This window comes from Gorilla gorilla, chromosome 6, assembly GCF_029281585.2.
Source record: "Gorilla gorilla gorilla isolate KB3781 chromosome 6, NHGRI_mGorGor1-v2.1_pri, whole genome shotgun sequence".
Lineage (NCBI taxonomy): Eukaryota > Metazoa > Chordata > Mammalia > Primates > Hominidae > Gorilla > Gorilla gorilla.
The window spans coordinates 13,453,816-13,481,247 of NC_073230.2; the positions used below are offsets into that span (position 1 = coordinate 13,453,816).

The window sequence follows — 27,432 nt, forward strand, 5'->3', positions numbered from 1 at the left end:
AATAAATTTTTATTTGATGTTTACTGTATGTTTTTGAAATGTGAGAATTCAGATGTAATTTTTTACCTTGTATTGGCATGTTTGTATGTTACTTTAAAGAGGATGTGTGTTCTAAAGCAGGACGTGAGCTGTGTGTTTTCAAGAGAACAATGCTGTGCGTCTCTTGGGGAAACGTAATAAAGATGAAGTTTTCTCACCTTCACAGCAAGTGTGATCATATTGGTCTGGATTGATTATTTGCTGTCATGACATTTTTCCTTAATGGGGTTTTGGTTATTTGAACATATTGATTAGCTCTAGAAGATAATCCTGCATTATTTTTTATGTAGAAAAAAACATAAGGCTGGGTGCAGTGCTCACACCTACATTCCCAGCACTTTTGGAGGTCATGGCGGGAGGATCACTTGACGGCAGAAGTTTGAGGCCAGCCTGGGCAACATAGCATCAACATCTATTTTTTAAAAAGAAAAATAATAGAAGAGAAGGCTGATCCCAAGCTAGAGGTTTTGTTTGTTTGTTTGCTTGTTTGTTTGTTTGTTTGTTTTGGAGAGAGAGTCTCGCTCTGTCTCCCAGGGGAGAGAGAGTCTCGCTCTGTCTCCCAGGCTGGAGGGTACTGGCACGACCTCGGCTCACTGCAACTTTCACCTCTGGATTCAAGCGAATTCTCCTGCCTCAGCCTCCCAAGTAGCTAGGACGACAGGCATCCAACTGTACATCCAACTAACTTTTATAAAAATAGTAGAGACAGGGTTTCACCATGTTGGCCAGGCTGGTCTCCAACTCCCGATCTCAAGTGATTCGCCTGTCTTGGCCTTCCAAAGTGCTGGGATTATAGGCATGAGCTACTGCGCCCACACCCCAAGCTAGAGTTTTAAAGCAGGAAATGAGGGAAAGATATTGAGAGAGGAAAACCAGGTGGTAAGAAAACTCTAAAGGTGGCAGGGCGCAGTGGCTCACTCCATTGATCCCAGCAGGAGTTCAAGACCAGCCTGGCCAACTGGTGAAACAGTCCTCCACATGCCTCTGCTTCCTTCAGCACCTCTTTATGAAATAAGCCAGGTACTTCCCTGGGGAATTTCCTTTTTCTTTCTTCCTTTCGAGATGGAGTCTTGCTCTGTCACCCAGGCTAGAGTGCAGTGGTACGATCTTGGCTCACTGCAACCTCTCCCTCCCAGGTTTTAGCAATTCTCCTGCATCAGACTTCTGAGTAGCTGAGATTACAGGTGCATGCCACCATGCCCAGCCAATATTTGTATTTTTAGTAGAGTCAGGGTTTCACCATCTAGGCCAGGCTGGTCTTGAACTCCTGACCTCGTGATCCACCCGCCTTGGCCTACCAAAGTGCTGGGATTACAGGCGTAAGCCACCGCACCCGGACTTCTTTTTTCATTTTTTGAGATGAAGTTTCGCTTTTGTTGCCCAAGCTGGAGTTCAATGGTGCGATCTCAGCTCACTGCCACCTCCTCCTCCCAGGTTCAAGTGATTATCCTGCCTCAGCCTCCTGAGTAGCTGGGATTACAGGCACCCACCACCACGCCCAGCTAACTTTTTGTATTTGTGGTTGAGATGGGATGTCACCATGTTGGTCAGGATGGTCTCGAACCCCTGACCTCTAATGATCCACCCGAATTGGTCTCCCAAAATGCTGGGATTACAGGCATGAGCCACTGTGCCCAGCCCCTCCCATACCTCTTTTGGCCAAGGCAGTACAATTCAGAAGAACCTTGCCAGGGAAGACTGGTAAATGGACATCAACGTGATGCCTATGGCTCCTGGAGGATTTAGATACCTCCTGGTGCTCACTGATATCTTTACCAGTTACACGGGGGCTTTTCCATGCCAGACTGAAAATGCAGGAGATCACTGATCAACCTTCAACTATTCACTAGCAGAACACTGAGGGGACTGTGCAGTCACCAATACCTCCTACTGCACTTGGATAAACACCTCCCGGGAAATAGAGATGAATAGAAAGGAAATACTCAAACAAGCAGAATGGCTGCATTCCTTCATCCAGAAGGGTCCATTAGTCTGTTTTCATACTGCTATAAAGAACTACTTGAAACTGGTTAATTTATGAAGAAAAGAGGTTTAATTGACTCACAGTTCTGCATGCCGTACAGGAAGCATAGCTGGGGAGGCCTCAGGAAATGGACAGTCATGGCAGAAGGCGAAGTGGAAGCAGGCACGTCTGGCTATGGTGGAGCGGGAGAGACAGAGAGAATGAAGCGGGAAGTGATGCACGCTTTTCAACAACCAGATCCCACGAGGGCTCACTCACTACCATGAGAACAGCAAGGGGGAAGATGGTCCCCATGAGCCAATCACCTCCCACCAGCTTCCTCCCTCAACACTGGGAATTACAATTTGACATGAGATTTGGGTGGTGACACAGAGCCAAACTGTATCAAGGGTAGTTGAACCACCGAGATTTATTTATTTGTTTATTTATTTAGAGATGGAGTCTCGCTCCGTCACCCAGGCTGGAGGCTCACTGCAACCTCCGCCTCCCGGGTTCAAGCAATTCTCCTGCCTCAGCCTCCTGATTAGCTGGGACTACGGCACATGCCACCACGCCTGGCTAATTTTTGTATTTTTAGTAGAGATGGGACTTCATCATGTTGGCTGGTCTCCAACTCCTGAGCTCAGGTGATCCGCCTGCCTCGGCCTCCCCTTTGCTAAGATTACAGGCGTGAGCCACAGTGCCTAGCCAACCACTGAGATTTAGGAGGCAGTCGAGTCCACTATACCACACCTCACCTGGTTTCTTCCTCTGTTGGGGCCCCTCGTGGCCACTGTTCTCCTGGTACTTTTCAGTCCTATTTATTTAAGTGGATGGTAAGCTGTTTGTCCTCCCGGCTCCAAAACTTCCACCTTCAGCTTGTATTACCACAACAATACCAGCCCTTCAAGCAACTCTGGGTGACCCCAAAACTCATTTGAACTCAGCAGCCCAAGAGTTTCATTCCTCTCACTTTAGGGGACTCAGTGCCCCTGGTCAGCATGAAGTAGATACAGAAGCATGACCTGCATCCCTAATCCCTCAAGAATGAGGAGTGGAAGGTGTCGGCAGACAGATGGGGGCACGGTTTGTAAATCTGGAACTGCATCAGACTAAATCTAGTTCAACTTTTTTTTTTTTTTGACGGAGTTTTGCTCTTGTCACCCAGGTTGGAGTTTAATGGCGCGATCTCGGTTCACTGGAACCTCTGCCTCCTGGGTTCAAGCGATTCTCCTGCCTCAGCGCGTCACCACCCCTGGATAATTTTTGTATTTTTAGTAGAGGTGGGGTTTCACCATATTGGCCAGGCTGGGCTGGAACTCCTGACCTCGTGATCTGCCTGCCTCAGCTTCCCAAAGTGCTGGGATTACAGGTGTGAGCCACCACACTCCACGTCCATTTCAACTTTTATGTAATGTAGTTGGCAGTTGTTTTTCAATTGCCATGGATCCATGGGTTGAAGGTCATATACTCTGAGCATGCCCAGATTAACCAAGCATGCAACCACGAAGTGGAACCTAAGTGCTCGGACTGAGGAGCTGGGACCCATTTAAGAACCGGACACCCTGTGGCAGGAGCCAGGAACCAATGAGATTGAGTTTTGGTGTCACTCCATGGCAGGATCCAGTCAGATCACACCTCCCAGCATTAATTACTTCATCTCAAGATCCAATCAAATCACATCTCCTTACCCTATGCTTACAAAACCTGACATAGCCCCCAGCTGGGAAAGGGAGATTTGAGCATTTCCTCCTGTGTCCTTGCTAGTTGACTTACAAAAAGGCTTTATGTCTCAAAAGCTGGAGCCATGGTATTGGCCTCTGTACACATTGGGCAGCGAGTGCATTGACTGCTCGGTAACATATATGTGGACTACATGTGGACTTGAATTTCCAAAACATTTGATTTGGTTTCAGTAAAAAATACCTTCCTAGCACATTAAAGCAACAGAAGTTCAATTTCTCTTTTTTTCTAAGAATTTGGGCAAATTCAATTTATATAAGTACATACACACCTCTACAAGCCAATCAGAACAGCAAACCTTTAAAGACTCTATATCATGGCTCATGCCTGTAATCCTAGCACTTTGGGAGGCTGAGGTGAGCAGATCGCTTGAGCCCAGGAGTTCGAGACCATCCTGGGCAACATGGCAAAACCCCATCTCTATAGGGAATACGAAAATTAGTTGGGTATGGTGGTACACACCTGTAGTCCCAGCTAATTGGGAGGCTGAGGTGGGAGGAACACCTGAGCCCAGGTAGGTTGAAGCTGCAGTGATCTGTGATTGCACACACTGCACTTCAGCCTGGACGACAGAGTGAGACCCTGTCTCAAAAACAAACAAACTCTATATCTACTTTAATACCATTCAGAGGTGGAAAAACATTAGACACTCACACAATCAGAGGTAAAGACCTTTCTAAATTACAGACACATAGACATACAAAGAAATAGAGCTTAGAGCTTCAATTCTAAAATTTCAGACATGGGTCAAGAGTAAACACAAAAATGCAAAAACTCACCCTTCCAGATATCAAAGAGCTCTTCTCCTCCCAGTGGGCATGAAATTCTTAATTGATTTCAGCCCAAAATAGACAGACAAATAGAATAACAAATCAGACTCTGATGTCTCTCACCCAACAGAGATTAGATCTTTGCAAACATTAATCTCATTACAGAGATCACCATGTGATCAGACCATAAAACCAAATTCCTAGCCCAGCGCGGTGCTTCACGCCTGTACTCCCACCACTTTGGGAAGCTGAGGCAAGTCTACCACCTGAGGTCAGGAGTTCGAGACCAGTCTGGCCAACATGGAAAAAACCCGTATCTACTAAAAATACAAAAATTAGTCGGGCATGGTGGCATGCACCTATAGTCCCAGCTACTCAGGAGGTTGAGGCAGAAGAATCACTTGAACTTGGCAGGCAGAGGTTGCAGTGAGCCGAGATCGTACCCCTGCACTCCAGCCTGGGCGGCAGAGTGAGACTTTACCTTGAAACAACAAAAACAAACAAAGTCCCAATCAGTGATGCCAGCAATGTAAACAAATGCAAACCAAAGTAAAACACAGGATTGGTAAATGGGGAAATTACTGAAAAATGAGAAGCCAGCAAATTTCTACTGGCACTTTGGACTCATTCCTGGGAGCCAAGAAAAGATTCACCTGGGCTTCAACCGCTCATGAGGCACTCCAGTCCTGAGGTTTTCCTGGCTCAGTCGTGTGATTCCATCAGGGACTTCTGCAAAGACCTGGAAAACCTTAAAACATAAAAGTAAAATCATGACTCTGATACAGATATAAAAATGAGCACATGCTAAAGATTTTATTTAATTCAAGAGGAAACAGGCAGATATTATAATTGGTTCAAAAGAGAATCTGAGGGTTGGACATGGTGGCTCATGCCTGTAATCCCAGCACTTTGGGAAGCTGAGGCGGGTGGATCACTTGAGGTCAGGGGTTTAAGACCAGTCTGGCCAACATGGTGAAACCCCCATCTCTACTAAAAATTCAAAAATTAGTCGGGCTTGGTGGTGTGCACCTGTAATCCCAGTTACTTGGGAGGCTGAGGCAGGAGAATTGCTTGAACCAGTGAGCCAAGATCTCGCCACTGAACTCCAGCATGCACAGCAGAGTGAGACCGTGTCTCAAAATTAAAAAAAAAAAGAGAGAGAGAGAATCTGAGAAACAGACATATTTTCAGATCAGGAATATTGAAATGATTATGTAAATGGAGAAATGCAGTCAAAACTGCATTTTCTCTAGTGGGGATTGTGGGAAGTCAACCAACTTCCACCAGACAGAACATAACTTGCATCGATTACCTACAGTTTTCAAAGAGGTGTAAAATACCTCAAAGATAATGAACAGGGTTGGAATCAAGTAACATGGCTTTCTAAATGTGCTTCGTTTTCCATTAAAACGCAAATTTCTTCTTCTGTTTGCCTCATCCTCTTCAGGAAGTAGAGTTCTGGCTAATTTTTTTCTTCTTTCAATTCTGTACATATTCTCTGAGTTTTCTAGCTATCACTAATTCAAAGTGATTTGGAAAAGCTGGAATTCCTTTTCTCCTTGTTGGGGCGAGGATGGTATCCTGTCCCAGGCTAATCCTCTATTATTTCATCCATGGGCTCTATTTACTGAAGTTTTCGTTAAATGTGTCATTGTGATCATAAGCTAGCATGATGCACCCTCTTGTTCCACTTGTCACGGCTGCACATGGACATTGATTTTAAGCCTTGAGCTCTCGGGTAAGGCAGGACTGGCCCGGGAACGGTCTACCAGATGCTACATGAAGCAGAGACTGTCTAGACGTTCCCTTAAAGATAGTCAAGACATCCCCATGAAGACGTTCCCTTAAACTAAGGAGAAATTTGAGTCTGGGGTTCGGGGTTGCCAATTATCTTAGCATAGAGCCTCTTAACCGCTAGACCAGATAGAGACATTTTAGACGGCTCCTAAATTTGGGGAGCGCGTAGGCTCATGGGAAACAGAGTCACGGTATTTGTCCTGGGACCGGCGGTCGGTCCCGGGAGGCGGACTTCCGGTACATTCCTGCGCATGTGCACCCCTCTGTGTGTGCGTGTTCGCGCATGCGCGCCGCGGCCGCAGTGCCCTCGTTTCCTGTGCGTCCCCAGGTCACCGCTCGCCCTAGTTCCCAGGCTTTGGCCTCCGGTGGGCGAGAATCGCGGAGCCTGCGGGGCTGGGCGCCGAAGAGCCGGGCCGGCACCCAAGCGGGCGCGGGGCTGTGCTGGCCAGGCGGAGGCTCAAGCGGGGATCCCCGAGCACGACCCCCGGAGCCCACGGCGCTGGGGCCCAAGGGGCCGGCCGGGCGGTGGCGACGGCGCAGGCGAAGGGGCGGTGGGACCCGGGCCCGGCCCGTGTGCGTCCTCGACGGCCCGGCCCCGGCTCCGCAGGACGGTGAGCCCCAGGGAGACGGATCTGGGCTCTGGGAGGGACGCCCCGCCTGGATTTGCCCCGTAGGCCCGGCCCGGGCCCCTCTGGAGCAGAACGGCCTTGGTGAGGTGGACAGGAAGGGACCTCGCGAGCAGACGCGCGCCCGCGACAGCAACCCCGCCCCGGCCTGTCGGGAGCAGTGGGGCAGAGGCTGCGGAGCCCCAGGAGGGTAAGTCGTGGGTTTGCGGGCCCGGGGCGAGAAGGGCCTGGGTGAAGTCACCGCGTGTAGGGCACCTTAGAGTGAGGGACAGTGGAGGGTCTCGATCGCTTGCAGGAGTGACGTGTGTTTAGGTTTGAGGGCAGGGTCCGGCGAGGACGAGGCTTACGGGGCCGTGGGGGGTGTCACCAGCCTCAGCTGCGGACGTTGTCTCCACTCCCCGCTCACCCCAGCAGCCCTTCCTCCTCTCTCTGCTCCAGATTGCGACCGTATCTAAACGTCCGTCAGCACCTCTGTTCTCTCATTTAAGTGCTGATTCCCCCTTAGGTCTGCTCTTGTGGAATCATACGTTGTAGTGCAGGAACAGTCTGCAGGAACTATGTCTTGCTGCCTCATTTGCTAGGGGAAGGGCCTTAGCAGGCGGGTGACTTGTCCGAGGTTTTGTGGGTGGAGTTGCTCATAGTAGAACTCTGGAGTTTTATCTCCCAGGCCAGTGTTCTGTCCCCCGTATCCTAGTTAAGTGAGCGTAAGTTCTTCAATAAAAGATCCTTTTGAGTAGCACACTGAAGTTTCTGCAAATAAAGACTCAATCATGCCGACTGTATTCCTTTATTTAGGGCATCCTGTGGATTTTCTGATCTTTATTTAAAAGAGTAAGAAAATAGATGAGTATTACAGAATTCATTTTTTGTTGTTTGTTTTTTGTTTGTTTGTTTGCTTTTGAGACAAGTTTCGCTCTGTTGCCCAGGCTGGAGTGCAATGGTGCGATCCCAGCTCACTGCAACCTCCGCCTCCCGGGTTCAAGCGATTCTCCTGCCTCAGCCTCCCGAGCAGCTGGGATTACAGGCGCCCGCCACCATGCCCAGCTAATTTTTGTATTTTTACTAGAGATGGGGTTTCACCATGTTGGCCAGGCTGGTCACCAGAATTCCTTTTTAAATCTTGCATTTAATGATGGCAGATTATTTCAGTAGGATCCAGTATTCATTCACCATGAAAATCTCATCCACTCAGTCACAGGGTAGCCATGTGTGAGTTTCAAATGTGCAGATCGGTCCCCCTCCTGATCATTTTCCAATCCCTTCTGAAGGCTTAAAGGGACAGTCTCCCACAGGATGTACTTCTTGGAACTTTCTGTGTAGGTTTTAGGCGGGAGATGACCGCCTTGGCAGCCCAGACCACTCATAACGCCATGGCTCGGGTTTTCCTTCCCCAGATCTGCCTCCGCTTTCACAGTCCTCCAGATTTTTCCAAGAGCAGCAGAAAATGAATAAATCCCTGGTGAGTATTTCTGTTCATGTATTTATTCTCTAGTCTGATTTACAATACACCTTAGGAGGAGATTAAGGGTTCAAAGTTTAAAATGGGAAAGTAGAAATAGATACAAGATTTGGTCAGACAGAACAGTAGCCATCAGCACCAAGCCTTTTTATCATATTCATATGCGCAGATCGCGTGATCCTTAAAGAGTTCTTGAAGCCAGAGTACAAGCGTCTCATGTTCTTGGCATTTATCACAAAAAATGATAAATACCATCCATTCCTTGACTTACATTGACCGTAAGCAGAATCACTTTTGTTTTTGCATGAATTTTAAAGATTCCTCTGAGATCATTATCAACAGCTTTCCTAAATAATAACCCTTGAACCATTGCAATTCTTGCCTTTTTTTTTTTTTTTTGGAGACCAAGTATTGCACTCTGTCACCAGGCTGGAGTGCAGTGGCGCAATCTCAGCTCAGTGCAACCTCCACCTCCCAGGTTCAAGTGATTCTCCTGCCTCAGCCTCTGGAGTAGCTGGGATTACAGGCATCTGCCACCACACCCGGCCTTTTTTTTTTTTTTTTTTTAAAGTAGAGACGGGGTTTCACCATGTTGGCCAGGCTGCTCTCGAACTCCTGAGCTCAGGTGATCCACCCGCCTCGGCCTCCCAAAGTGCTGAGCTTACAGGCATGAGCCACTGCGCCCAGCCCATAATATTTCTAGTAACTAAAACATTGTTGTCTCAAAGGTAGATTCTTTTTACTGCTCTATCCGTTGCAGAAATGGCCTTCTCACCCTTAAATTAGTCTCCCTAAATATTTTCTTTTCTTTTTTTTTTTTTTTTTAAAGATGGAGTCTTACTCTGTTGCCCAGGCTGCAGTGCAGTGGCGCTATCCCTGATTCAAGCGATTCTCCTGCCTTAGCCTCCCGAGTAGCTGCGATTACAGGCGCCTGCCACCACACCCAGCTCATTTTTGTATTTTTTTAGTAGAGACGGGGTTTCAGAAGCACTTGGGCCAAGCTGGTCTCGAACTCCTGACCTCAAGTGCCAAGTGATTTGGCCACCTTGACCTCCCAAAGTGCTGGGATTATAGGTGTGAGCCACCATGCCAAGCCGTCTCCCTAAATATTTCTCTTAGTTTATCTGGGTTGCACAGCAGAAAGGACCATAATAAATCTCTGACATAGATGCCCATTTTATCCCATAGCATGTTGTCTTGGTCCTGTCCCTACCACTCCCCTGACCTTGTTCGAAAAGGTTGCCAATAATCCAGCACATGCTCTTAGTGGACATTTGCATCTTTGCCTTGGCCCACTCTGCAGTTTGCTCTGTCAGTTTCAGTGCCCTTTCTCTTCTTGCCTGCTTCCTGAAATTGATGATGTCTTTGGTCTTCATGTGTTGGTGTCCACTCTTGGCTCACGACTCTGTACCTATCTGATGTCACCCTCCTGTGCTTCTAACTACCAGCTCTGTGTTGGTTCTCCCACATAGAACTGTCCAGCCACCTGCTTAGCATTTCTTTGGAGTGTGTCCAAAGGACCCCTCAAGGTCATAGATGCAGCAGGTTCAGAATAATTATTTGGAGCCCTCCACCTATGCCTTCTCTTGTTCCTATTGATTCATTGTTCCATCGTCCAGCCTGTAGCCCTATTGAGAAAGATGGGATTCTTTCTAAACTTGTCCATTTTCTGACCTCGCGATTGTTTTGAGTTTGTTCATGTCATATTCTACATGGTTTTTATCCTGTCCCCTGTCGCCTCCCTGCTGTTGTCAAAATACTTATTTTTTGGCCTCTCTACTGTTGTAGAGATTTTCTTTCTATGCTGCTACTTTCCTCCACAAGCCCAGGCATATTGCATTTCCCATGTCGAGTATTTCTCCTGAAGTGTTTGTCATATCATGCTTCCCCCATGGGAAAAGCACTTGCGTGACTCCCAGAGTGGCTACTACGAAAATGAGGTTGCCTGAAGCTGGGATGGGGAAGACTGTGGGTAAAGCAGGCTTGAGAAAAGGCCAGAATTAGGTTTCAGGTGTTTAAAATTTGGGCTGTGTTGGTATGCAGTGAGTAGCAGCATCAGGAAGGCAGGTAGGGGTGTGTGTGTGTGTGTGTAGTTTGGGAGCTGTGTTAGCTGTGTTAGTATGCGATGAGTGGCAGCATCAAGAAGGCAGGTGTGTGTGTGTGTGTGTTTTGGGAGACGAATCTGGTGTGTGTGTGTGTAGTTTGGGAGACGAATCTAGGGGGTGTGTGTGTGTGGAGTTTGGGAGACTAATCTGGTGTGTGTGTGTAGTTTGGGAGACAAATCTGGTGTGTGTGTGTGTGTGTGTAGTTTGGGAGATGAATCTGGGGTGTGTGTGTGTGTGTGTGTAGTTTGGGAGACGAATCTGGTGGGGGTGTGTGTGTGTGGAGTTTGGGAGACGAATCTGGTGTATGTGTGTGTGTGGAGTTTGGGAGACGAATCTGATGTGTGTGTGTGTGTGTTTGTGGAGTTTGGGAGATGAATCTGTGTGTGTGTGGAGTTTGGGAGACGAATCTGGTGAGGGTGTGTGTGTGTGGAGTTTGGGAGACGAATCTGGTGTATGTGTGTGTGTGGAGTTTGGGAGACGAATCTGGTGTATGTGTGTGTGTGGAGTTTGGGAGACGAATCTGATGTGTGTGTGTGTGTTTGTGGAGTTTGGGAGATGAATCTGTGTGTGTGTGTGTGTGTGTGTGTATGTGGAGTTTGGGAGACGAATCTGGTGCGTGTGGAGTTTGGGAGATGAATCTGGTGTGTGTGTGTGCGTGTAGTTTGGGAGACGAATCTGGTTGTGTGTGTGTGTGTGTGTGTGGAGTTTGGGAGATGAATCTGGTGTGTGTGCGTGTGTGTAGTTTGGGAGACAAACCTGGTGTGTGTGTGTGTGTGTGTGTGTGTGTGTGTGGAGTTTGGGAGATGAATCTGGTGTGTGTGCGTGTGTGTAGTTTGGGAGACGAATCTGGTGTGTGTGTCTGTGTGTGTGTGTGGAGTTTGGGAGACGAATCTGGTGCTCTCCCATGTGCAGTCTGGTAGAGAAGGAGGAACTGGGAAGGTGCTACTGATCAGGCTAGAGGGAGAACCAGGAGCGTGCAGTTTCTGAAGCCAAGGGAATGAGAAGCTTCAGGGACAGGTGATCAACTGTGTCAAATGCTGTTAAGAGTCCAGCCCAAGTAAGACTGAGAAATAGTGCTGGGATTTAGCTCAGGGGAGGTCATGTGACTCTCTGAGGCCCTGTGGCTGGATCTGTAAGGGAAATCCTGATTGGAGAGGTTTAGGAGAGAGTGGTAGAAGAATTGAATTTGGTCTATTCAGAATTTTTTTTTTTTTTTTTGAGAAATTTTGCCCTAAAGGAAAAAGAGAAATTGGATAGTAGCAGGAATAGGAGTTGAGGTTAAGAAAGGATTTTTCGTTTTGTTTTGTTTTCATGGGAGAGATAATAGTGGGGGTGATTCTGTCGAGAATGAGAAATAGTTGTTGCCCAAGGAGTGAGAATGGCTGTGGGGCCTCGAGTCAGCCAGAGGGGACAGAGATGCAAACAGTTGGAGGTGTCCCATGAGGTGGTTAGAGAAGAGGGTAGACATAGCATTCCTGTTTGCTTCTTTTCTCAGGGAAATAGCTCGTCAGCCAAGAGTGAGGGGTGAGAGCCGGGTTTTGGGAGAGAGCAGCTGCATCCTGACCACCCCCACACATGTTCAGCCAGCCGTGAGGACCATCCTTTCCTTCTGTCTGAAATCCCAGCTCATTTCTTAAAATGTAAATGTAACATACTATTTGGGGAGCTTGTGTCATGATACTGGTGTTTCTCAGCTGAAAGCAATTAGAGCAGCAGCCAGTCTACCACACAGACACCTGCTGTTCTGGGGCTTCAGGAGTCCCAGAGGAAGCTCCCTCCTTGCTTGGCTCTGTGTCCTTCTGCTCAGCTAGCATTTTGTCTTTTTTTCTTAGACACTAACATCATTTGTCTTGGGGTTTGGGATATGATTTTAGGAGGCACTTCTTTCTCTCAAGGTGCTTATGTTCTCCTTGGAGGAGGTAATTCATGAATGTAATTATGGGAGATCATGGGAGTCGTTCTGGTCAATGCCTGGGAAACTCTGAAGTGATGATGAAGCAGAAGTCTGATTTTAAATGCATCCTCAGCCGGGCATAGTGGCTCACACCTGTAATCCCAACACTTTGGAAGGCTGAGGCAGAAGCATCACTTGAGCCCAGGAATATGAGGCTGCAGTGAGCTATGATTGCACCACTGCACCCCAGCCTGGGCAACAGATCAAGACCCTGTCTCGAATGAATGAATGGATGAATGAACGAACAAACAAACGAACAAATGAATGCACCATCAAAGTATTGTGATTCAGTCATTCAAGGAAGGGAAAGGTGGCATTTGCCAGCCCTGGAATAATTCGGGTTAGTGGCAGAGGCTTGTAAAGGCACTCAGGAGACCTGCATTAGGGGCCTGAGTAAGTCTCCTGGAGGGCTGGTGAGATTTTTTCTACCTTAGAATTTGGACTTCCTGTTAAGAGACTGAGGGATGGGAATGCAGATAAATACCCAGATGGACCCAGGAGCCCCCAGTGCTGGACTGAGTTTTGGTTTTGTCCTACGGAGAACTTCAAGCCTTCTAATTGGGAAAGCGTGTCATCTGTTGAAAAGCTGAAATTAATAGAGACTGACAGTGTGAAAAACAAATGCAGTGGGGGTTTGAGGGGATTGAGTCAGCGACACTCAAGGGTGTCTAGCTGAGATGCTAGACAGAGGACTCTCCTAGCTAATGGGATTCTAAAAAGAATGAAATATTCTTTCTCAGGAAGATCACTTAGAATCTCTTAATGGAAAGACTCAAAAACAAATATATACGATCTATAGGACAGAAGTGTGACTGAAATGGTTTGGTTATTTCTAAGTATGTTTCTGGTCAAGATCGTGTCCCTGGCACATATGTATATATATGGGTGTGTGTGTGTGTGTGTGTGTGTATATATATATATATATATATTTTTTTTTTTTTTTTTTTCTGAGACGGAGTCTTGCTCCGTCGCCCAGGCTGGAGTGCAGTGACTCGATCTCGGCTCACTGCAAGCTCCACCTCCCGGGTTCACGCCATTCTCCTGCCTCAGCCTCCCGAGTAGCTGGGACTACAGGCGCCTCCACCACGCCCGGCTAATTTTTTGTATTTTTAGTAGAGTTGGGGTTTCACCGTGTTAGCCAGGATGGTCTCGATTTCCTGACCTCGTGATCCGCCCACCTCGGCCTCCCAAAGTGCTGGTATTACAGGCATGAGCCACCACGCCCGGCCGTCCCTGGCATATTTTTATTGTAAGAGGGATTGTGGTTTAAAATAGAGATTTTTTAAAAAGTCGAAAATAAAATAGAGATTTTATGTGTTCACACTTATTGTAGTCATAGATATATGTGGTCTCTTTACTCATCTACTTTCATTTGTTTGCTTTCCTTTTGTGACTTTTCCTGAACTGATGACTTTCTTCACATTTTTCCTCTTATGAGTCCTTCTTGAAAGTCCTTTGCCCGTTTTCACCCATTGCACAGTGACCATCCTGACAAATATCAGGTGGACATAGTAAGCAGGGACCTACCACTTGAATAAAGGAAACCAGGCTGACTTTCCTAAGAAATAAACAAGTTGTTATTGCTCAGCAAGGCAGGGCAATGCCATACGTGAACTTCCAGACTCCCCCGATCCTCATGGTGGATGACGTCTGAACAAAGTGTGCACAGAGTTTCTGGAAGCTCAGCTATTGCTCCCCAGGAAGTTCTCATCACCTGCTGGGGCAGTCCTGCACCTGGATTCATCTGGCTGGGGTGGGACCCACTTCTTCCCCCACCGTGTGTCCCATCAGCAGCTGGACACTCTCAGCCCTGATTACCCTCATCCTTCCCAGGCCAGCCAGGCCTGTCTGTGGATACGCCTGTATCTAGAAATGGGAGAGAGTGGCATGGCATCTCAGGGAGTCAGTAGAACCCAGCTTGCACTCATGGATCATTCCAGTCATTCCACATATGAAACCCAAGGTGTTCAGTCAACATCAGGAGTTTGTCATCATCTTACGTAGCTCTGAACATGACATGGCCTTTCCTTCCACACCTTCTACACCATTCCTGCTACTATATTTTCTTGAAATCATCTCAGCCTCTTTGTTCTTAACACACAGACACTGTTTTATGATTCTTTCTTGCCAATTACATAAATAACAACCACATAACCTTCAGTTGTTTAAACTTCTGTGTTTTGTGGTTAATTTTCTGTCCTAATTTGGAAAGTGGTCAGAGCCACAGTAGAAAGTCAGCAATAACAGTAGATTTCATTGATAAGTATGTGTTTTATCCAAAAAACTATGCTAAGTGCTTTTCGTGGATTAGTCCATTTAATGCTGGTATTATGTATAGGTAGCATTATTCTCTTTATTTTAGAGGGGATGATATTAAAGGAAACAGTTATAATGGCTAGTGTGAGTACTTGTGAATGGGACACTTTATTCAAAAGATACACATTTATAGATGTGGTTTTGACAGTTTCCAGGTCAGCTGTCTGTTCCTCCTCAGGAATGTTCCTTTCTCCTAGAACGTGTACCATGGGAAGAAAGGAAATTTGGGGTTCCCAGCTGGGAATTAGGAAAACCTGAACCAAGCTATTACTGATAATTCATGTGACAGGCTGCATTCTGAACTGCTGTAGGCTTGGTCACTTGGCAGTAAAAATAAAAACTAGAATGTGTGTTGCCCAGCCTGTTTGTTATTTTGGTAATTGTGTCAAATATTGTGGGTTGGTTCCAGTAGTAGCTATGGTTGGAGCAGGTTTGAACAGGAACAGCAATTGAATTTCAGGGATGTTGAGTTTGCCATCTGGGACATATGTATCTGGAATTTAGGAGAGAGGCCTGGGCTGATGATGTAAATTTGGAAAATGTTGGTGTATAGATGGTAATTAAATTAGCCAGGAAGAGGGCTCACCATCAAAGCAGCAAGTACAGACAGCAAAGAGAAAGACTCAAGACAGCCATAGGGCCCACAACATTCAGGATGACTTGGAGTAGAGGAGCCAGCAAAGGGACTGAGAAGGAGTGACCAGGGAGGTAAGAAGAGAACCAACACTATTAATGTTCTAGAAGCAAATTGAAGAATGTGCAAAGGAGCAGAGTGCATCCTGGGGTTCTGTGAGTGTCCCCAGGCCTGTGCTCCTCAGGGGTGAGATTCGTCCCTGCTGGTGTTAGAGTTCCCAACAGCCAGGATTGTTTCTGGCTCACCGTGCAATCCCAGTATAGTTTTTTTGTTTTTTGTTTTTTGTTTGATGTATACTGAATGAACCCCAGAACAGTGTATTTCTGATATGTTTGTTTCCCTTTGACAGTCTGTAACATAAAATAAAGGTATACAGTGTTCATGGTTAATTTTGCCAGTGAGCATGCTAAGATCTTGTACCTATGTGCCTATTTCACGTCACCCAATTCCAATCACGGTGCCATTTCAGGGGTCAGTGTCATTCAAGGACGTGGCTGTGGACTTCACCCAGGAGGAATGGCAGCAGCTGGATCCTGAGCAGAAGATAACTTACAGGGATGTGATGCTGGAGAACTACAGCAATCTAGTTTCTGTGGGTGAGGATAGCTTGCTTTCTCAGTTGCTAAAATATATGGGATTTCTCACACATTTTATGACTTTAACTTAAAATTTGATGGGACAAATGTGAGTAATCTGTGTTTGGGCACCAGGCAGGGCATTTTGGTCTTGATCTCCCCCGTGAAAAGTTCTGATTTTGATAAGGCACAAATGGAATTTTCCCCGTATGACAGAGACCCTGAAGCCAACCGGCCTGGGCTCAAGTTCTCTTTCATTTCTCATTAACAGGGTATCACATTATCAAACCGGATGTTATCAGCAAGTTGGAGCAAGGAGAAGAGCCATGGATAGTAGAAGGAGAATTCCTACTTCAGAGCTATCCAGGTGTGTTAGTGGAGGCAGTGAGGAGATCGGTAACTTGGGAGTGTTTTTCCCAGGGATTTTTTAATGGTCCCGAACCTTTAGAAGTGACTAGAAATAGTTGCTTATATGCTCTGTGAACCTGAATCTCACTCCCAAAGCCTTCTTCCTTCCCCGTAAGAACTTATGTTTATGGAGCTTTTCTGTGCTTGCCACTCCCAAGAATCGAATTCCAGTGACTTCTGTTGTTCTCTTAAACTTTGGGTCTTTGCTTGTTCTTCTAGCATTTTCAGAAACCATTATCATGGATTTTTTAGGTGTTATAAGTCTGACATTTAAAAATAACTTATGTGATTCTTGTGTTCTTCGTGTAACTTCCGGTTTTTTTTTTAATCTTTACCGTGCAGTGCCTGTGACTTGTTTCTGTACCCTGTTCTACTTTGTACTTTTCTTTCTTTGAGGTTAGACTCCAAAGTTCCCATCCTGTGCCTAAGCCAGTGGATCCTGCCACTTGTCATGTGCACCTGTGCTTCATTGGACAGTGCTGCTCATTCCTGAGACCCAGCCCTCCTGAAATTTGGTGACTGCAGTACCTGGGTCTCCCTCTTTAACCAAATGCTCGTTTTCATCTTGTTTCTTATTTTCTGTTCTGTTCCCAATGCCTTGAATGATACCCTGTCATGGCAGGTGCTTAGTAAGTATTATATACATAAATGAAGTCTGGTTTATGCTTCCACCACCTCCAGAAATGTCTTTAAAGGGTCTGTTTCTACCTACTGTGATTTCCTCGCATTATGAGTTTCTCAAAGGGTGCCTCCAGTGCCAAGTCTTTAGGCTTTGTTTTTTATTTTATGTTGCTCGCACCCAGGATGACATCTCTACCACCATTGAGCCTGGGCTCTAGTCTGGTATTTTCTGTGATAGCAGTTACAGAGCTGCTCTTGTTCTCATCAGGCCTGGAAATTGATCATGACCTATTCCAAATTATAATTACTAATCACCTTTCCACCTGCCTTTATTTACTAAACTATACTAATCTCTTCTTCTTCTATAGTGGTCCCTGTGAAACCACTGAAATTCTCATCAGATATTACTGATCTCTCTGGATTACTGGATTTTGTCCAGTGTGAAATGTCTTCATTGTCCTCTGTATATCCTCAGTTTCCTTTGACTTAATGTAAACAAAGACTAGATGCTGTCATGCCTGGATTGCTATGAGTCCTAGCTGGATTTGCAGTATGTCTTCATCTAAAGTTTCCAGTTGATATCATCGCTAGCCTCACAAGATAAGCCTATAGTTGGTTACATTCTACTTCCTAAAGGGAATTTTAATTCCTTGTCCCTTAAGGATCTCAACAATATTAGGCCTGTATTACCTGGAAAAAGTAATTTTCTGTTGTTTCCCCAAAACTCTCACTAAACTCCGTTTGGTCCACACTCCTAATGTCTTCTCTTCATGATACTATTGTCCCTACAGCTTTACATTTCATTAGGGTGTGCTTTCCTTCCCCACATAACACATTCTTTAAGTCTGACCTCAAATCTTCAACCCCTCCCTGACTTTTATCATGACTTCTGTATCTCCCTTCCCTCGACTTCAGTTTCACCTAGGGACGATAGGATAAAGAAGGGAGTCTGATTAAGTAATCTGTTATTCGATAGTGTCTATATTTTGCTTGAGCTGTTTTGCTCTTGGATCATAGTCCTGTAAGGAAAGGGGCATGTTATCCCTTGATGTAGTGTGTAACAGAGAGAAATATTTCTTTCTTTCTTTGATTATCTGAGAAGCTAGACAGGTGAAAGAACTTTCTTGTCCATCCATTCAGAAATAATTTACAGGCAGTTACTTCTAAATATGCATGCCTGAGCCAAATGTGGTGGCTCACACCTGTAATCCCAACCCTGGGAAGCTGAGGCAGGAGGATTGCTTGCAACCAGCCTGGGTAACATAGTGAAACCCTGTCTCTACAAAAAAAAGAAAAAAGAAAGAATGCATGCCTGGGTCACATCCCCATATATTTTGCAAGTAGTGGAAAAATACTTATATGATCCAGATTAAGAACAGCTTCTCTGATTTTTATTCAGAGGTTCAAAGGAAATAGGAAATAGGACCATCCTTCCTAGGAGAAAGGTTGTGGTTAGGAAAAGAGAACAAGGGCTGGGCGTGGTGGCTCACGCCTGTAATCCCAGCACTTTGGGAGGCCGAGGCGGGCGGATCATGAGGTCAGGAGTTTGAGACCAGCCTGGCCAATATGGTGACACTCTGTCTCTACTAAAAAATTAGCCAGGCCTGGTGGCGCATGCCTGTAGTCCCAGCTACTCAGGATGCTGAGGCAGAAGAATCCCTTGAACCTGGGAGGCGGAGCTTGCAGTGAGCTGAGATCGCACCACTGCACTCCAGCCTGGGTGACAGAGCGAGACTCCGTCTCAAAAAAAAAGAGAACAGCGCTGCATGAAGTAATTAAAACTCAGCATTTTACATGGAGTGCTGATGTTCCAATGCAAGGCTGAGTCACTTTGTATTAAAATGATTCTATAGACAGTATTGTCAACTTCAAGGGGAAATGGAATTGAGGTGAGAAAGGATTTGAGAAGTATTTTTTTCAAGCATGGAAATCCCCTACAAAGGTAGGTTTTGAGAAGATGAAGGCAGGAAGTCAAGCAAACTGAGTGAAACAATAAGGGTGGAGACTGTAGGTGAAATGTGCTGGGCATTTATCAGGCACACAGTGATCGTAGCATAAGGCAAGGATAAGAGATAGATCATGACCTATCTCTCCCAGCTTGATGTGACATGAGAAGGTGTAAAGTGCAGACCCACTTCCTCCAAAACAACTCTCTACTTGGACTTATCTTAGGACCCTCCTTGTGCAACAAATAGCTTGCTTTTCCTGCAACAGAATATTTTTGTTAGATGACTGTCATCCTAGCTTGGAATCATATAGTGATCCCAGGTGGTGAAAAGTATTGTCTCTCAGATTTTTTTCTCATTTGATCTGTTGATATTTTGGCAGTGGGTTCAGGGAAAGCACAGGTTATAGGGGTTACGGTTGATATCGTTTCACTTAATGTGCATGATAGCAAGTACAGTAGTCAGGTTCATCCAGACACTTCTAAGGTAAGTAAAAATAAAATTGTTATTTTAGGAGCATGGTAAGGGATCTGATTTTGTTTGTTTCTTTTTGTTTTGTTTTTTTTTTTTGAGACAGATTCTCACTCTGTCACCCAGGCTGGGGTGCAGTGACACAATCTCGGCTCACTGCAACCTCCGCCTCCTGGGTTCAAGCGATTCTCTTGCCTCAGCCTTCCAAGTAGTTGGGATTACAGGTGCCCACCACCACGCCCGGCTAATTTTTGTATTTTTAGTAGAGCAGGGTTTCACCATCATGGCCAGGCTGGTCTCAAACTCCTGACCTCAAGTGATTCGCCCGCCTTGGCCTCCCAAAGTGCTGGGATTACAGGCGTGAGCTACCACGCCCGGCCAGGGATCTGATTTGTAAGGTTTGTACACTAAATGCTACTCAGGAGTGGGAAAGCACTCACACTGAGAATTAAGTGATGGTAGTATGTCAGGGTGGGACTGGCTTAAGCAAATGGTCAGGAGATTGAAAGATGGGAAGAATAATTGCTAAGCTTATCAAGCATGTGTTTTGTGCCAGATGCTGCTCTGAGCACTGCATTAACTGCTGCAATCCTACAACCACCTTATGAGGTAGGTGCCATTATCTCCATTTGGCAGATGAAGGATACTGACTACAGAGAATTGCTAAGTAGCTTGCCCTAGGTCACCTCACCAGAGTTCATGCTATTAAATATACTGTTCAAATAGGAACAAGTAGAATTTCATGGTCAGAATGAGTTTAGCATTAAATCATAGCATCATTAGAATACTAAAGTTTCCAGTTGATCTCATCGCTATCCTCACAAGATAAGCCTATAGCTCTGTGGACTATTTTATATTTCCTGTAGGATATATATATACATTCCTGGGATTCTTCATCCAAGTGAAACAGAATTACAGGGCGAATGCCCTGGTTATAGGGCTGTTCCTTTAAACATGAGGCAATTTAGTTTATTCTACTATGTGGAATGAGGAAAGAAGGCATGTAGTCTAGTGAAAATGCTACCACAAAAATCTTAGTATACAGTGCTAATGCCTTAAATTGTAATCTCTCTCAACTTGGTATGAAGTGATGTGGTATAAAGTACAGCTTTACCTCCCCCTAAATGAATCCCTAATTGAAAACATCTTATGACCCTCCTTGTCCAACAGCACTCCTTATCGCTCTACCCTGTCAGCCATTCATCCAGCATTCTTCGCCTACCAGTCATTGTTCTGTGTTATATTTTATCTTCTATTCCCAGTTTTGAACAAAATATAAAGTAGATCAAAAGTGCATGTGTTTTTGTCAGTTTACTTCCCCCTTTCTCCATTCCTAGAGGGGGATGTGTGTGTGTGTGTGTGTGTGTGTGTGTTTGTGTTTGTGTGTGTGTGTAATTTTAAGCAAAAGAATAAAGGAGAAGAGTACACTTGGAATTATTTTCATCTGTTCATGAAGCTAGCATCTACTCACAATGAGATGCTTGTGTACAAATCATGAATCTCATTCCATATCACATATATATAGGAAGATGTACAAAAGTTGGTTAATTTTGTTTCTCTTTAGATGAAGTCTGGCAAACTGATGACCTAATAGAGAGAATCCAGGAAGAGGAAAATAAACCTTCAAGGCAAACTGTGTTCATTGAGACCCTGATTGAAGAGAGAGGTAATGTTCCTGGTAAAACTTTTGATGTAGAAACGAACCCTGTTCCTTCAAGAAAAATAGCCTATAAAAATAGCCTCTGTGACTCATGTGAAAAGTGTTTAACGTCTGTTTCAGAATATATTAGTAGTGATGGAAGCTATGCAAGAATGAAAGCTGATGAATGTAGTGGATGTGGGAAATCACTCCTCCATATTAAGCTTGAGAAAACTCATCCAGGAGATCAAGCTTATGAATTTAATCAAAATGGGGAACCTTATACTCTAAACGAAGAAAGTCTTTATCAGAAAATTCGTATTTTGGAGAAACCTTTTGAATATATTGAATGCCAGAAAGCCTTCCAAAAGGACACTGTTTTTGTTAATCACATGGAAGAAAAGCCCTATAAGTGGAATGGATCTGAAATAGCCTTTCTCCAGATGTCGGACCTCACTGTACATCAGACATCTCATATGGAAATGAAGCCCTATGAATGCAGTGAATGTGGGAAATCCTTCTGTAAAAAGTCAAAATTTATTATACATCAGAGGACTCACACAGGAGAGAAACCTTACGAATGTGATCAGTGTGGGAAATCCTTCTGCCAGAAGGGAACCCTTACTGTGCATCAGAGAACACACACAGGGGAGAAGCCCTATGAATGTAATGAATGTGGGAAGAACTTTTACCAGAAGTTACACCTCATTCAGCATCAGAGAACTCACTCAGGAGAGAAGCCCTATGAATGTAGTTATTGTGGAAAATCCTTTTGCCAGAAGACACACCTCACACAACATCAGAGAACACATTCAGGAGAGAGACCTTACGTTTGTCATGACTGTGGGAAAACCTTCTCGCAGAAGTCAGCACTTAATGACCATCAGAAAATTCACACAGGTGTGAAACTCTACAAGTGTAGTGAATGTGGGAAATGCTTCTGCCGCAAGTCTACTCTCACGACCCACCTGAGGACCCACACAGGAGAGAAACCGTATGAATGTAATGAGTGTGGAAAATTCTTCTCTCGGTTGTCATATCTCACTGTACATTATAGAACTCATTCAGGAGAGAAACCCTATGAATGTAATGAATGTGGAAAAACCTTCTACCTGAATTCAGCCCTCATGAGACATCAGAGAGTGCACACAGGAGAGAAACCTTATGAATGTAATGAATGTGGAAAGTTATTCTCCCAGTTGTCATACCTCACTATCCATCATAGAACTCATTCAGGAGTAAAACCCTATGAATGTAGTGAATGTGGGAAAACCTTCTACCAGAACTCAGCCCTTTGTAGACATCGGAGAATACACAAAGGAGAGAAGCCCTATGAATGCTATATATGTGGAAAATTCTTCTCTCAGATGTCATACCTCACTATACATCATAGAATTCATTCAGGAGAGAAGCCCTATGAATGTAGTGAATGTGGGAAAACCTTCTGCCAGAATTCAGCCCTTAATCGACATCAGAGAACACACACAGGAGAGAAAGCCTACGAATGTTATGAATGTGGGAAGTGCTTCTCTCAGATGTCCTATCTCACTATACATCATCGAATTCATTCAGGAGAGAAACCCTTTGAATGTAATGAGTGTGGAAAAGCCTTCTCTCGGATGTCATACCTCACTGTACATTATAGAACTCATTCAGGAGAGAAACCCTATGAGTGTACTGAATGTGGAAAAAAATTCTACCACAAATCAGCATTCAACAGCCATCAGAGAATTCATAGGAGAGGCAATATGAATGTAATAGATGTGGGAAGGCTTCTCTGAAGTCAGACCTCATTTTATATCAGAGAACCCTTTCAATATAGTGAATCAGAAACTCCTGCCTGAAGTCAAACACCTTGTACATCAGAGAGTTCACACAGGTTAGTGTGGACATCCCCTTGTGTAAAAGCTGAAGACTCACAGAATGGAAACCATGATTATAACAAGACCACATGGTATAACAATACTAGACTGTAGACAAGTAAAAATTTATAAATATTAAGAATGTATATACATGTCACCATGGATTGGAACTGTTTTGCATATCAGGGAATTCATAGCCAAGGGGAAATCTATCAATATAAGGAATGTGGAAGACATAATCCTTTGGAAACTGTTAATACTAAAAGATATGTTTCTGATACAATAGCAAACTTGAAAAGAAAAAAAAAAGAAATAGAAGATTCCTGCTGTGAATAAACATACTCCTTGTGTAAATAGAAACTGTAAAGTCATCAGGATAGCTAGTTAAGTCGGTAACCTTAAACTCATGTAAGCAGTTCCCAAAGAACATAGGACTTATGTTTGGGGAGAGGGTTGTTTTTATTACATTACATTACAGGAATTGTATGTTCACTTCGAATCATGTTTGAAAAAACGTTGTATCCTTATTAATTTTGTAATTCATATAGTAAGAGTATTCTAAACAGCACTACATTAATATCATTTGATAGGTATAAAGTATACTTTTTCTTGCACTCTTCTCTAGGATTTAATGCATTTGATCATTCTTAATGAACAGTATCAGCTCTAAAGGACCAATGTTTTTATAATGTTTTCAACTGTATCTGAGTCAGCCAGAGAGATAAATATCCATGTATAAAATAGATAGAAAACTTTGCTTAGGTAATTTAAAATTAATAATGCCAGTTTTCCAGGAGTGAGAAAATCATTGCACTCTATACAGTTTTAAGATATACTTAGAATATTCCCATTTGTATCTATTATTTTTTTCTACTATTTTTTATTTGGACACTTACATAACAGTGCAGAGCACAATGCTGTGTAACATAGGAATTCACTGTGTTTTCATTTGATATCGGACTGGTTTTAAACCTTGTGCTCTACTCCTTCCTGTTACTGAATGAATTAAGAACACATTCTAATAAGGGTTTGTGGCAGACATTGCTGAGTGACTTTCTTAGTCACTCCCTTACTCTGCTGGCTGAGTTTGGTTTTCCATTTATCCTCAAAAGGAAGTGAGATAAATCCTGATTAGTTTTAACCAGTGACACTCCCCTACTCGTTGCCAGCAGTTGATTTACAGTGGTCACAGGGCCCAATTCTAGACATAAAACAAAGGATGTACCTGACAGACTACTTCTGGAAAAGGTTTTCTCAAAGGCCCAAGGATTCAAGCAAAGGGAAGTGGAATCTTGTGGTGAACAGTACCTTGTCTGGATGTGGTGCCTGGTAACCATCTTTCAACAATGGATTATAGTTTAATCATGGCCTGAGCAGAAAAACTGAAAGACCCTGAGACCTGGATGATGTCTTTGAGCCACCAAACCAACCAGCCTTGTAGCCACTCCTCCTTTGGACTGTTTCTTTTGTGAGAGACTAAACTTATTTTTAAGCCAGTTGATTTAGGATGCTCTGTTACTAATAACTGAAGACATTCTAATTGGTACAGACTTAAACCTTTATAGGAGTTATGCAGTTCAGAAGTGGACTTTAGGTAAGTCATTTATTTTAAGCTGTTGATATAGAGATTTATTTTCTGTAAATTTTGACGTAAATAGTTTGAGCATTAGAAATCAACTTGAAACAATAAAATGTATGCTTCCTTGAACTGTCATATCGTTGACCTGCAAAATTCACCTTTGGAACGTGACACAATGTTAGGCATACCTCCTTTTCTCTAATACATGGAATAAATTTTGTTTGAGGTAATTTATGTGATTCATATACCACTGCTACAGTGTTAGCTGACAACATATAGTATGAGGTAAAGATCTAATTTTGTTTCCTCTCACATGATTACTTGATAGCTAATCATCGGATTGATTTACTGCTTTACCACTGAGCTGAAATGCCGTGTTTTCCATTTATTAAAATCACACACAGCTCCTGTTTTTGTCACTCAGCACTTTTTCTCCATATTCTTCAAGATGATTGTGAGTATGGTACGTAACAGGAATTACATCTGGTAAGTTGTATAGTTTTGTGTAGGAACTCTATATTCATAGCATATTTGTGGAAATGATACCTATGGAGGTTTCTCACACTGGTGTGTCATTATACATTAATTGTACAATATGCATTTTCAGTAAAATATTTGAAAACTGTAAATGGCTTGGCATTTTCTTCTTATCCTATGGATTGCCTGCACATCAAAGGGTCTGGTACGTATATAAGTGGTCCTGAACTGCCTCTTCAGTAATGTAGTCAGTGTTCATAGTAACATGTTTATAGTTTAAAAGATGCCAATGTTTTCATAAATTAAGAGGCATTTTTGGCCCATCTTAAAATGAAGCCCACCAGGAAATACATTCTTAAAATTATATTGCTTTTTTCTTCCTATCACAGAGATAACTACATCAAAAATAAATTGCTTTTCCCTTCATTGAATATAAAGTCTATGATTCCTGCCAAATTGATGCACTAGCATGGGTTGCTGGCTTGTTACAGTGCCAGCCCGGAGGTGCCACAGAAATAAGAGCAGTGTTTGGGTCCAGAGAACTAACGATGTGAATGGGGCTCTTTTGCGGGAAAGGTAATGGCAGACAGAACAAATCTTAAAGAGTAGTTGAATTGTAATCTTTTTCCCTATACATTTACGGTCCTCTGTAGTATGCCCAGGAGATGATAGCCCACCATGGTGCCTTCATAAGATAGGAGAGCAGCTCGGTCCTATGGGAGCACTTAGGTTCCATTAGAGCATCCTCTCCTCACTTCAAAAGCCAGTCATTGCTATGACTGGAGACATTCATTTTTTTGTTTGTTCGTTTTGTTTTTTGTTTATTTTTGAGACGGACAGAGCCTTGCTCTGTCACCAGACTGGAGTGCAGTGGCATGATCGCGGCTCACTGCAAACTCTGCCTCCCGGGTTCAAGCGATTCTCCTGCCTCAGCCTCCCAAGTAGCTGGGACTACAGGTGCCAGCCACCACTCCCAGCTAATTTTTGTATTTTTAGTAGAGATGGGGTTTCACCATGTTGGCCCAGATGGCCTCGATCTCCTGACCTCGTGATCTGCCCGCCTCGGCCTCCCAAAGTGCTGGGATCACAGGCATGAGCGACCACACCCGGTAGACTGGAGACATCTTAAGGAGGCAGTATTTAGGGTGATGATGTCAAGTGGTATCCTGAGGGTCAGTCAAGCGGGGCGGGGGGGCGGGGGTCTCATTCCAGGCAGTGGTGATAGGGGATTTTTTTCTGTAACACACTCCTCCACTTAAACCCACCGAACAGGAAGAAACAGGAGGATTAGGCCTTCTCCCTGCTATTCATTCTCAGCCAGGATTTACAGTATCCAAGTAAAAATTCAGGAAAGTAGTCAGACACATGAGGAATTGGTACTAAGAGACAGTACACAATACCATTTACCTGAGAAGGCCTAACTTAATGAAATACAGGCATCCAGACAGATTTCAAAATGTTCTTAATACGTATCTTTTTTTTTTTTTTTAAGATGGAGTCTCACTGTGTTGCCCAGGCTGGAATGCAGTGGTGCGATCTCAGCTCACTACAGCCTCCACCTCCCAGGTTCCAGCGATTCTCCTGCCCCAGCCTCCTGAGTAGGATTACAGGCACGTGCCGCCATGCCTGGCTAATTTTTGTATTTTCAGTAGAGACAGGGTTTCACCATATTGGCCAGGCTGGTCTTGAACTCCTGACCTCAAGTGATCCCCCCCATCTTGGCCTCCCAGTGTGCTGTAATTACAGGCTTGAGCCACTGCGCCCCGCCTTAATACATATCTTTGAAGAAAAATATAAAGATGAATGGGGTGTGTGTAAAAATATAGTTACCAAAAGAAAGGTGGATCGTTGAGCATGCATAATCGACATGAAGGAAATAATAGATGAGATTGATAGATGCGATACACCGAAAGAACGAGTTAGCAGGCTCTGTTGTAAAGGCAAATATTTCCTCCAGGACACCAGAAGAAATGAAGAAATGGAAAGTGAAAAATCAAAAACTGAGATGTAGAGGATAGTAGAAATAACCATATACTACAATTCCCAAAAGAAAAAGAGACAACACACAAGGAAAATACACGAATTAAAATTTTCTTGTAATTAAAAAAGAACGAAAGGCCTCAAATTGGAAGAGATTGATGTGGTGCCAAATGGAAAAATAAAGAAAATCCTGGGCTGGGCGCGGTGGCTCACACCTGTAATTCCAGCACTTTGGGAGGCCGAGGTGGGTGGGTCACGAGGTCAGGAGATCAAGACCATCCTGGCCAACACGGTGAAACCCCGTCTCTACTAAAAATACAAAAAATTAGCCAGGCATGGTGGTGGGTGCCTGTAGACCCAGCTACTCGGGAGGCTGAGGCAGGAGAATGGTGTGAACCCGGGAGGCGGAGCTGGCAGTGAGCAGAGATCGTGCCACTGCACTCCAGCCTGGGCAACAGAGTGAGACTC

General features: G+C 44.4%; 1 protein-coding gene across 2 annotated transcripts; it reads left to right on the top strand.

Moving 5' to 3' along the window:
* The first annotated feature begins 6,995 nt into the window (after window positions 1–6,995).
* Window positions 6,996–25,136, top strand: ZNF12 (zinc finger protein 12). 2 transcript variants are annotated; one of them, XM_019030640.4, is made up of 5 exons: window positions 6,996–7,128; window positions 8,333–8,397; window positions 15,876–16,002; window positions 16,253–16,348; window positions 20,992–25,136. In XM_019030640.4, the coding sequence occupies exons 2-5, from the start codon at window positions 8,383–8,385 to the stop codon at window positions 22,845–22,847; spliced, it is 2,094 nt and encodes a 697-aa protein (XP_018886185.2). In that variant the 5' UTR covers window positions 6,996–7,128; window positions 8,333–8,382; the 3' UTR covers window positions 22,848–25,136. The 2 variants fall into 2 exon arrangements, with proteins under 2 accessions (XP_018886185.2, XP_055202502.1); XM_055346527.2 differs by lacking the exon at window positions 8,333–8,397 and having other exon boundaries at window positions 7,013–7,128.
* The last annotated feature ends 2,296 nt before the right edge of the window (window positions 25,137–27,432 follow it).